The sequence below is a fragment of the Colletotrichum phormii genome, assembly GCF_030913505.1.
Source record: "Colletotrichum phormii strain CBS 102054 chromosome Unknown BDP81scaffold_1, whole genome shotgun sequence".
NCBI classification, from domain to species: Eukaryota; Fungi; Ascomycota; class Sordariomycetes; order Glomerellales; family Glomerellaceae; genus Colletotrichum; species Colletotrichum phormii.
This window is the reverse complement of record NW_026851443.1, coordinates 3421282-3431741: the sequence shown is the minus strand read 5'-3', so window position 1 is coordinate 3431741 and position 10460 is coordinate 3421282. Positions and strand designations below refer to the sequence as shown.

General features: G+C 56.4%; 5 protein-coding genes across 5 annotated transcripts; 2 read left to right on the top strand and 3 right to left on the bottom strand.

Moving 5' to 3' along the window:
* Positions 1-136: 136 nt before the first annotated feature.
* Positions 137-1415, top strand: BDP81DRAFT_15523 (oxidoreductase). The gene has a single exon (XM_060581944.1). The coding sequence runs from the start codon at positions 401-403 to the stop codon at positions 1265-1267; it is 867 nt and encodes a 288-aa protein (XP_060452154.1). The 5' UTR covers positions 137-400; the 3' UTR covers positions 1268-1415.
* A 148-nt stretch (positions 1416-1563) lies between these two features.
* On the bottom strand, positions 1564-2908 carry BDP81DRAFT_306500 (BRCA1 C terminus domain-containing protein; the record flags this gene model as incomplete). Its single annotated transcript, XM_060583282.1, has 2 exons — positions 1564-2664; positions 2837-2908. 2 exons carry the CDS (start codon positions 2906-2908, stop codon positions 1564-1566), a joined length of 1173 nt encoding a protein of 390 aa, XP_060452153.1.
* Positions 2909-3612: 704 nt separating this feature from the next.
* On the bottom strand, positions 3613-5220 carry BDP81DRAFT_414177 (uncharacterized protein). Its single transcript, XM_060589343.1, has 2 exons — positions 5194-5220; positions 3613-5131 (listed from the first exon to the last, which is right to left on the bottom strand). The coding sequence occupies exon 2, from the start codon at positions 4965-4967 to the stop codon at positions 3768-3770; it is 1200 nt and encodes a 399-aa protein (XP_060452152.1). The 5' UTR covers positions 4968-5131; positions 5194-5220; the 3' UTR covers positions 3613-3767.
* An 855-nt stretch (positions 5221-6075) lies between these two features.
* BDP81DRAFT_306824 (translation initiation factor eIF-1A) lies at positions 6076-6673 on the top strand (the record flags this gene model as incomplete). The annotated part of the gene is made up of 2 exons (XM_060583311.1): positions 6076-6154; positions 6288-6673. Coding segments are annotated over 2 exons (465 nt in total), but the record flags the coding sequence as incomplete, so codon positions are not given.
* Positions 6674-7067: 394 nt separating this feature from the next.
* On the bottom strand, positions 7068-9750 carry BDP81DRAFT_15493 (uncharacterized protein). Its single transcript, XM_060581942.1, has 3 exons — positions 9282-9750; positions 7548-9228; positions 7068-7494 (listed from the first exon to the last, which is right to left on the bottom strand). Exons 1-3 carry the CDS (start codon positions 9489-9491, stop codon positions 7463-7465), a joined length of 1923 nt encoding a protein of 640 aa, XP_060452150.1. The 5' UTR covers positions 9492-9750; the 3' UTR covers positions 7068-7462.
* Positions 9751-10460: the final 710 nt, after the last annotated feature.

Sequence of the window (10460 nt, the reverse complement as noted above, 5' to 3'; positions counted from 1 at the left end):
TTAGCTCGTTTCCGGAAGGGGTCGATCTTCAATTATTCTTTGGGGGGCTAGCGTTTCTCTGGTTTCCCCATTGTATCAAAAAGTCATGATGTCTTTGACCTGGAATCTTTGTGGAGCTGGGAAACTCAATTCAAGAGCTGGAATCTTGGTTTCTTTTAGATCATATGTAATAGCTAACTACTTGTCTAGCCAAATCAAGCTTATCACCCGCCCCCCAATTCTCTTATTCTCTTATTCTCTTGCCAATTACAACGTGGGACGGCCATTCTTATTCATCGTGACTTGGATGAGATACACAACATCATCCTCAATCAGCTGAAGCTACACAGACCACATCCCACCACCTTCTCACGCCCAACGACCAGAAGCTCACCAAATACAAACACCACAAGCAAACATCATGTCCCGCCCATGGATCCTCATCGCCCCCGCCTCCCGCGGCATAGGCGCCCACCTAACCCGCCACCTCCTCCGCACATCCACCGCCCCGATCCTCGCCACATGCCGCTCCGCCGACACCACCGCCGTAAAACACTCCATCCTGTCCTCCCTAACATCTGACGACCAAAAGATATCCCACTCCTCCCCCGCCGCAAAAGAAACAGAAGACCTTGCCTCCCGCCTCAAGATAATCCGCCTCGACGTCACCTCGGAACCCACAATCGCCGCCGCCGCCGCCGAAGCAGCGACCTTGTTCCCTTCCTCGACGCACCACCTCCGCCTCGCGCTCGCTACGCCGGGGATCCTGCACCCTGAAAAGAGTCCCTCGCAGATTGACCATGACGATGCCCTGGAAACGTTTCGGGTGAATACCCTGGGGCAGATGATGCTCATGAAGCACTTTTCCCCCTTTCTCCCCAAGAAATCTGTAAAGTTCTCGACATCGACAGATGATGCTGAATCGAGAGGTCTGCCTCCAGGCCACGCCGTCTGGGCAGCCATGTCGGCACGCGTAGGTTCCACGGCGGATAACCGCAAGGGCGGGTGGTACAGCTACCGCGCCTCCAAGGCGGGCGTCACTTCGTTGGCGAAATCGCTCGATCTCTGGCTGGCTGCACGGAGCGGCGAGAGGGCCATGGCTGTTGCGTATCATCCGGGCACCGTCAAGACTGGGTTATCAAAGGGATTCTGGGATACGGTGCCTGAGGGGAAGCTGTTTGAGCCCGAGTATGCGGTGGAGAGGATGTGTAAGGTTCTGACGGAGGAAGTTGGGATTGAAGGGAGGGGTAGGTTTTGGGATTGGGCTGGTAAGGAGATTTTGCCGTGAGAAACGGGAGTTATAACTGCTGTATGATGGAGAAAGGGAGACGGGGTGCCGTAGATGGGTATATAGACCCTCAAAGGTGGGAGTGATATGATCGTTCAAGATATCAAAGGGGAGACGAAAAGGCAGATTTAGCATCGTCATCATTCCATGACAACTGATTCTATAAAAGCCGTGAAGAAACGGCTAGTTGTACACGAGACGCGACGACATCTCTGGGTAACTCCGTGCTGTGAAAGAACTCCTTCCGAATCATCTCCAATCATCCTCATCCCTCAACCACGCGATGAACCCCCGCCTCACAAGGCTACATCCTGGAAAGATGCGCCGTCAGGAGAGACGCCCGGCTTCTCCCCCTTTGTCGGATTGTCCTCGTCTCCCTTGCCGTCCTCGCTGTCATCGTCCGACTCCTCCTTTGGCCGGTGCGCGAGGTTCTGCTCGTCCTTGTCCTCCAGCCGCACCTTTTGCTCCTCTTGGTCCACAATCCGCTTCTGCTCCGCCTCCTTCTCTTCGTCGCCGGGAGCCGGCTCTTCTTCCGCCTTGCTGAGGGGGTTCTCGGTTTCCGGGGACTTGACGGACGACGTGGCGGTCGCATCACCGTTGCCCTCTGGCGTGCTGGCGGCCGGGGGTGTCGGCAGCTCCTTCTGCGTCGGTGGTGTCTGCTGCGGCTGGGGCGTCTGCTGGAGTTCGTCGCTCGAGGGTCCGGGTCTAAGAGCGTCGAGGTAGAACTTTGTCACACCCAGGATGCGTCCGTTCTTCTCGCACGCTTCAACCCACTCGGGGCGCACGACGGGAATGTTGGTCTCGACGGCCTTCTCCCACGCCAGGCCGCGGCCCTCGGTGGTGACAAAGTGCGTCGTATCAATGCGGACGCTGTCGACAATCTTGGCGCCGATACGGTCGACCGCCGCGGAAAGCGCCTCTCTGGTGGCAGGGGGCATGATGCCCGTGGTGATGGTGATGCCGCTGAGATCCGTCATCTTGTGGGTGCGCACGGTGACCTTTTCGGAGCTGAGGGTGCCGGCGGTGGTGCGCAGGACGAGGTGGAAGGTGTAGTCTGTATCGACAGCAAGACCGCTAATCTTTGTGCTGTGCATCTGCAGAGGGCGGGGGATGTTGCCGGCCTTTTGGCCGTTGCGGTGGAGGGAGAGGGAGAGGATGTCGGCGGTGGCGAGCTCGATGGGGTCCCATTCGAGGACAACAGAGGTCTGGGTCGCGTTGCGGCAGCGCAGGACGGGTGTCGTGGGCGAGCTGGCGCCAAAGGACGAGTAGATGCGGTCCTGGAGCTCGCGGAATGCATGCTCGGTCTTAGCCTCTGAGCCTAGGTTACGGGCGACGGTGATGTCGACGATGCTGCCGGAGGAGATGTTGGGAGGGAGTAGGATAGACGGGAACTCGATCTGGGAGCTTGGAATTAGTATAGGGTCTTATTAACAGGCGACGATGACATTGATGAGTGGAATGGAAGCCAGGGCGGGGGATAGAGTGCTGGGTCTTTCGCCCATATGGCTTCCCTCGCAAGCTGCCCCTAGTTCATCGCCAAGATTGCAGAGTGCGTGAGATATAACGTACCAAACGCTTGTCCGGCGTCAGAAGAACCGTGACGCCGGCGTCGACCTTGCCGACGGTCAATGAGACGAGCATCGTGAACTGTGCCTGCTGGTGTTGAGGCTTCTTCCCGGTTTTCGAAGCGTGGTACGTAATTGCAAGGTTGTTGGTGTTTCCCGTCTTCGGCCAAGGGGGGAAGGTTGGTTCAATTGCGCAGGGTCGGGTGACGATTCCGTAGGCCTTTCGTCTCGCTTCGGTTCCAAGGGCGGGTTATCGCGATGAATTCGGTATGGAGGTGGCCAGGTGGGTGAGCAGGAATTTGTTGCCAGCGATGCTTGTGTATGCGAGACACATAGGCTGGATCGAGAGAGGTACAAACGCCAGTCACAGTTAATTACCAGGTTGGCAGCTCCAGACGTCTCGGCTGGCAGCTCTGCGCTAACGATGTGATTCGTCGCCAGCAACTCTGCAACTGCCCTTCAAGGAGTTGAGGTGGCTGGGTACGTACCTGCCCCGTGCTTCACCTCAGTTATCATTCTTCAGTCCTCAATATCTACCTTACCTTACTATAACTTAAGGCATTGATTCCGTCTTATCATTCGCTAGATATCAGGATGGGATGCTTTGCGGGCCATTGCAACTTCTTCCCTTTGTGCTTAAGGTGCAGTAAGATGTTCTGAAATCCCTATCGTAGCGGACTCTTTCTCCTGATTGTGTTCTGTGATGTAAAGACCTCTGCCCACTTGCAATGAGAGATACCAGTAACAAAGGCAGTCAAGGACCGTTTCCCTTTCTTCAAATAAAGTAATGGCTTCTATTCGGGGGTATCATTTGTAGAAGTATGTTACACAGACTCCAGCCGAGGCTGTCATCATGAAAGACTGCCCATCCCTTCTCTCGATAATGGGACCATATCCATCTCTCTGCCATCATTCTCCAGCTCCGAACGTCCTCGTCATGCCCAGAGTTGGCCCGATTTCAGGGGCCTTTCTGCTTCGATCCGGCGCTTCTCCTCAGCCGCCTTTTGTCTCCGCTCCTTCCGCCTGAGCTGCCTTTCCTCCTTGATTCGCAACTGTGCTTCTTCCCGCTCCAGTCTCCTCTGCCGCCATACCGCCTCCTTCTGGAACTCTTCTTCCAGCCATTCCTCCTCCCGCCGCTTCGCTTCTGCTTTCGTCTCGTCTTCCCGACGCTTCCGTTCGTCTTCCCGCTCAATCTCTTCCCGTGCTCTCTCCTCCAGCTTCGCATCGTACTCGCGTTGCCACCGCTCCGGGTTCTGCTCCGCGTCCTTGAGTTCAATCAGACGGTCCACGGCCACGTCCATCGCCGCCCGCAGATCGGCCTTGGGGAGCCTCTTCACCACGTCGGCGGGGAGTCTGGCAGTAAGAGCAATCGTACCCTTCAAATCGCCCGTCAAGGAAGTGCCCTTCCCCGTGCCCCACTTGGGCCTTTTCAGACGTCCCTCGGGGTCGTAGCCTCTGGCATCCAGGGCAGCGTGAAGCTCGCGCCTCATGGTCCTCCTGGCAGTATTCACAACGAGTGGGCCTCCGTTCGCGGTGACTCCGTACAGCCAAATCCAGAGCGGCATGGTCTCCTTCATCTGCTCGTACCTGTGCCTGTAGAGGACCGAGTAGGGATGCTCGCTCATCGTCTCGACAAAGTACTCCCTGTCCCAGTTTCTCATGACATGCCGCGGAGATATCTGGATCTTGAGTTGCTCGAACAATTTATCCAATTTGCCGGGGAGGTGCACCATTCGGTAGTCCAAGGCGGCCAGCCCAATGTCGAGGTCAAGGAATATCCTTTTGAAGCAATGTTCCTTTGATAAAGTCTTGAAGTCGACCGGATGCGGGGGTGGCCTGTGTGGTCGAACTGATGGGAGCTTCGAAGCGTCTTCCTTGGAAGCCTTCAAGTCTTCGCCGCGTAGCCGCCGTTTTATCTCGTCCATCTTGTCCTTGCGCTGTCTGCCACGTTCCTCGAACCAATAATCTTTATTTTCTTTCTCTTGGCGGCGCCTTTCGAGTGTCCATCTTAGCTCCTTTGCAGAACGGCCGAGTCGTCCCGAGGAAGAGAACCAGGCGGCCTGTGTCGCTAGGGGTGTGCCAAGAGGCAGTCTTCGCATTGTGCCAGTGACATGTTGAAGTCGTATCGGCATCATCGCATGGGCGTCGCCGGGGGCGGTCCTCGGGTAGTCATTACTCGATGGTGAGCTCCGCCGATGGTATTGTAGAAAATAGTCTATTGATCAGGTCGACTTCATAGAGGCCGCTCTCTAGACTTCAAAAGGCGACGAGGCGCGAATTTGCGATCTGCAATCTGCAGGTAAGCTCCGACTTGTCGAAGAAGTGATCCATTGCAGGCGAAGCTCTCCCAAAATGGCTTAGGTAAGTCTAGAAAAGCTTAGACCAAAAGAAAGTGGATCACTTGAGCCACAAATGGCAGGCCAACTGTGGCTCAGCCAAATTCAATGGGCTGATGGAGATTGGTGAATGACACACCGTGACGCCCAAATGATATGTGAGCCACAGCGCACCTTTCTCAATTTGGTGACGGTGACCACATAAAGATCCCACCCCACTTGACTCATCTGCACTGCAGGAGAGAGAAAAAAACCGAGCCAGTCCGTTTCAACATCATTCGCCCCTTCCCACTTAAAAAGAACCCACAACCACATTGCACCTCACAGGCTCACAGAGAGCAGCAGCCGCCAGCCCACCTCAGCGACAGGACCCCCTGTTCCGCTAGATCACTGCCCTGCACCGCTCCTGCACAAAAAGCAACCCACCACAGCCACACCTCAGAGCCCAAAGCCCAAAAGCACCACCTTTTTTTGTTCGGGGGGCGCTTTCCAAACGCACAATAAAGCCCACCGCCCACTTTCGCACTTCCTTTCGACATCTCGCTCTCTCTCCCCCTTCCAACCAACCCACCCCCCTTCACATCCTACCTATACCGCTGAGAACCGGAATTCTCACGAGTAGTCAAGATGCCCAAAAACAAGGGAAAAGTAAGTTGGCCTCTTCAAGCCTGGTTGTCCCTCCAGTCTCTCCCCCCAAAAAGAATTTCCCTCTCTCTCTTTTGGAGCCGTGTGGACAGTCGAAAACCACCCCTCCCCCCTGCTTAGTCGCGCGCCCCGCCAACAACCCCGCCCCCTCCTTGCTATTGCTCGATACACACACGACGCACATTGACGATGATGATGTTGATGATGCCACTGGTGATGGGAAATAAGATGGTTCGATCATGAAGACTAACAAACAAAACAGGGAGGAAAGAACCGCAGGCGTGGAAAGAACGAGTCTGACCACGAGAAGCGTGAGCTCACCTTCAAGGAGGATGGCCAAGGTTAGTTTACCCATCCAAACCGAAAAAAAAAAACATCGGACGCGTTCCCACCGCCACTTCATATCACCACGACAGAACACCTCAAATCAAAAAAGCGCATCACAACTAACCTTCTCCCCCCTCTCTCCCACAGAATACGCCCAAGTCGTAAAGATGCTCGGCAACGGCCGCCTCGAAGCCCAGTGCTTCGACGGCGTCAAGCGCCTCGCCAACATCCGCGGCAAGCTCCGCAAGAAGGTCTGGATCAACCAGGGCGACATCATCCTCCTCTCCCTGCGCGAGTACCAGGACGACAAGGGCGACGTCATCCTCAAATACACCGCCGACGAGGCCCGCTCCCTCAAGGCCTACGGCGAGCTCCCCGAGTCCGCCAAGATCAACGAGACGGATACCTACGGCGCCGAGGGCGACGGCGACTGCAACTTTGAGTTCGACGACGACCGCGACTCGGAGGAGAGCGAGGACGAGGGCGCCGCTGGTGGTGCCGGCAAGAAGGAGGTTGATATTGATGACATCTAAAAATCGTCGTCTTTGTCGTTGCCCCCTCTTCAACACTCCACATCAGAGTGTCGAGACAAAATGCCCCGAATCCTTCCCACTTCTCATTTTATATCCGTCTTTCCTATCGCTAGACGGCGAAAGGTGGGAACGCTGTCTTCTCTCTCAAACCCCGCGGCCGTTACATTCTGTTATCGGCTGTAGGGTTCCGCGACAGTCAAGGTGTCAAGGGTGGTGCGTTGGACGGGCCATGGTGGGAGAGACGTCATGGCTTGTCAAATCATCAGAACGATAGATCTTACCTCTTTACTTGCGCTTGAGTAATTAAATTCCATTTTGGTCAGTGGCTTTGCGCCGCTCGCCAAAGTTCATCATATCTTGCTTGCCTCTCTTACTCAAAGTGACATGTCAGAACGAGCAGCTACTGGAACGAGCAGCCTGCTTAACAGGGAGAAGGCGTAACGCATTTGAATTTGTTTGGTTCCAATTTCTTACATGCGGCCAGCGGGCTTGCTATAATAGCAAGATTGTCCTATTTCTACCCTACTGCCGTCTCCAGATGCGGCGGACACGCCGAGCATCTCTCTGATATCCTGGGTTTGACCAACCGAAGAACTGTGATGCTTTTTGACCGTACCCGCCCGCATAATCCCTAATTGTGTATCTGTCACTCTGGATAGCCGAGAATCGAATATGATGTAATACTGCTTCAACTCGTCCGAGAAGCCTAGGTCTCGACTTGCGGTACCGGTTTGATATGGCCCGAAGGCTTTCTTGATACTCTTCCCTCGAGCCTCATGCAGACATCGCTCACCAATCGTCGTTGTCGCTCCTCTCATCGTCTAGTGATACGTTAGTAACGGTACAATAGCAGCACACCCTGGGCTTTACTTACCACTTCTGCTAACTTTCTCCTTTCTCTTCTGGAGGGCAGCGGCGAGAGCGTTGGCCATGTCCCCACCACCACCAGGTGCCACGCCGGCTGGAGGCAGGCCGCTTCCATGGGGACCACTGTCACTACCGCCACCAACTGTGGCATTGCTTCTGTCGCGGATCTGACTCCGGTCCACCTTCTTCAACGCCCTGATACCACCAGCCTTCTGAATATCTCCCAAGACGGCCGAGCGCGAAGAGTCCGGTTGAGGAACGGTAACACCAGATAAGTACCCAGAGTCTCGGTCGGGCATAGGGGGTGGTGGAGGAGGTCCGCCCAAGCCTCCCGGGGGCGGAGGTGGTGGTGGCGGCGGGGGAGTTGCCCCTGCTCCGGGCGGCGGCGGAGGGGGCGCAGGCGGCGCGTTGTTTAACGGAGGTAGAGGAGGAGCCGGAGGTGCATTGGAGGAGGGCAATGGCGGCGGCGGGGGAGCATTCGATGTTGGGAGAGGCGGCGGAGGAGGAGAGCTTGATGATGGCAATGGCGGCGGCGGAGGAGGCAGAGGCGGACTGCCAAGCGCGGGAGGTGGTGGCACAGGTCGTGAAGACGGGGGCGGCAACGGTGGTGCCTCTGACGCCGGAGCTTTCGGAGGAAGTGGCGGGCCATCCGAACGTGGGGGCGGCGGCGGCGGGACAGGTCCTCGACTCGGAGGTGGTGGGCCCTGCCTTGCCCCGGGAAATGCGGGCGGTACGCCGAATTTGTGACCAGCAGGCCTTTCTTCCTCCTGCATTGGCGTTTTGGGTGGTCGTGGTGGAGGAGGGGGCCCAGGGTTTGCTGGCCCACCGCGTATGGCGTTGACTGAACCTCCCAAAGCATGTGCGAGTTTGCCGGCATCTGGTAGAGGAGGCGGTACAGCGAATCGACTTCTTGATGCTTCTGGCGCTGGAGGTTCGCTCGGGGGTGTCGGTTCTCTATTGACAGCAGGCGTCTCTGCTTTTCCTGACCTCCTGACAGGCGGGGGTGCAGGCGGCGCTGCGCCGCGCCTGGGTGCGGGCGGAGGCGGTGGTAGGCGTGGGCCGTCTGAATGACTTCCCCCTGGAGGAGGCGGTGGAGGAGGCGCTCTTCCGTTTCGAAGTTCAAGACCATTTGTATGAGGAGCTGGCGGAGGAGGCGGAGGAGGAGCATGACTCCGAGCGCCAGCCATTAGTTTCTCTTGCTCCTCCTTCAAGAATTCGACAATGAACTCTTGGTTCTCCTTGATGAACTCATCCGTCAGTCCCTTGTCTCGGAGATCTTGGCCGAAATTCTCCCGCCATTGAGGGTCGAAGGCATCAAGAACAGCGAATTCTGAAGATTTATGGCCACCATTCAGAGGAGGCATACGGCCATGTGGCAGGTTCGACCGCGGGGAGTCGGGAGGGGTAGGTGCTGCAGCATGTCGGCCACCAAAGAGACCTCCGAGTAAACCATGTTTGTGTGCGGCAGCCTGGGAGGCACCTCCAAATGGTGTCGATCTCGTGGCTCTGCTTGCGTTCTTTTCTCTATCGTCCATTTTCTTCTTGAATTGCCTCGCTTCCTTCTCGTCGGTGAAGGAGAGGCCGGCGAGACATTCTTCAATCTCAAAGCTGTGGAAGTAAGTGCGATCTTGATTGTAGCTCCACGTGTCGAATATTTCCTGGTCCCAGATGACACCGCGGTTTCCAGACTTTGAGCATGTCAGCCAAAATTGCAAGAGGCGCCGAGAGCGCAGTCACTCACTGAAATATCCACCATCTTGAGCCAGTATGTGTTGCCGACGAGATCATTTGACAGGACGATGGCGCCCTGGATTCCTGTTTGTGTCCATCTCGCGGGGTTGGGGTAAGCAACGTATAGCCTGGCAACAGCTACGGCCTGGATCTTGTTGGTCTGCTTGGGGACGAAGCGCTTGACCGTCTCCTTATCGCCGTCGCTCAATATCGACGGCATGGTGGCGGCAGGGAGAGGAGGGGTCGCCGGAGGGGAGGGGAGGGGAGAGTGTTCGGTGGGATCGATCGGGCGAGGTGTCGTTGTTCGTATGTAGTTGAATCAAGGTGGAATTGGAATTGGGACGAGGTGGAGTGGTTGTATGGGTCGTGTGCTTGCAGGAGCCGCGACAGCAGAGGCAGCAGCCACGTTTGGCGGTAGTGGTTTGCGTTGTACGCGTGTGTAGGCGATGGCAAGTGGCGCTTAGTAGTTGGTGAATGGGCTGAGCAAACAGACACCTCCTCTTTCGGGATGGCGCTTCGTGGGTTGATCGCTTTCAGTAGGTAAGGTAGCAAGGACGACAAGGACCCCGAGACAAGTCAACCAAGTGCCGTCGCTTGTCGGTGTTTGGAGGCAGCAAGGTACAGCGTACAGTACTTGGTGCAGCACCTCAGGTACGGTAGAAAGGTACAGCTAGTGTGGTCAAAGATGCCAGAGCTTCCGGGTCCGGGGGCGTTTCATGAAATGTGGACTCGCATCACTCAACGGGGGGACCCTGAAATACCATGTAATTGGGCTTGCGGAAAGGCTGAAGGAGGAGAAGGTTGTGCCGGTTGAGGATGAGGTCCGGGTGGTTGTATGTGAGATGGTGTGTGTGCGTGCAGTGTGCGAATGGATGGGATAATCGGCAAGTCTGGGACCTGACAGAATGGGAGATGAAATGGCGTACGATTGTTGGACTCACTCGGGACAGAATGACCGCCCAAAGACTCCTCCACTGGGCCTACCTTACGCAGCCCGCCCAGCGGAGGTTGGTGAGTGGGCTGGGCGGAACTCGTAACCGGCCCTGGCCACGGCGGGCTGGTGGCTGAGTCGTTCGTTTCAGTGGACTTTGGCTGGGATGTTTCTCTCTCTCGGGCGCTGCTCGGGCGTCTGGCCATTTGCTCAGGCCCCGGTCTCTCGCTTGTCGGATTGTCCTTGCCGCGTATTAAA

What these genes read in the sequence shown, in the direction of transcription:
- BDP81DRAFT_15493 (XM_060581942.1), bottom strand. Translation starts at nt 9,491, where the DNA reads ATGCCGTCGATATTGAGCGACGGCGATAAGGAGACGGTCAAGCGCTTC. An exon ending in TCAAGATGGTGGATATTTCA is followed by an intron (nt 9,229 to 9,281) that starts GTGAGTGACTGC and finishes ACATGCTCAAAG; the next exon opens with TCTGGAAACCGCGGTGTCAT. An exon ending in GGAGAAAGTTAGCAGAAGTG is followed by an intron (nt 7,495 to 7,547) that starts GTAAGTAAAGCC and finishes ACGTATCACTAG; the next exon opens with ACGATGAGAGGAGCGACAAC.
- BDP81DRAFT_15523 (XM_060581944.1), top strand. Translation starts at nt 401, where the DNA reads ATGTCCCGCCCATGGATCCTCATCGCCCCCGCCTCCCGCGGCATAGGC.
- BDP81DRAFT_414177 (XM_060589343.1), bottom strand. Translation starts at nt 4,967, where the DNA reads ATGATGCCGATACGACTTCAACATGTCACTGGCACAATGCGAAGACTG.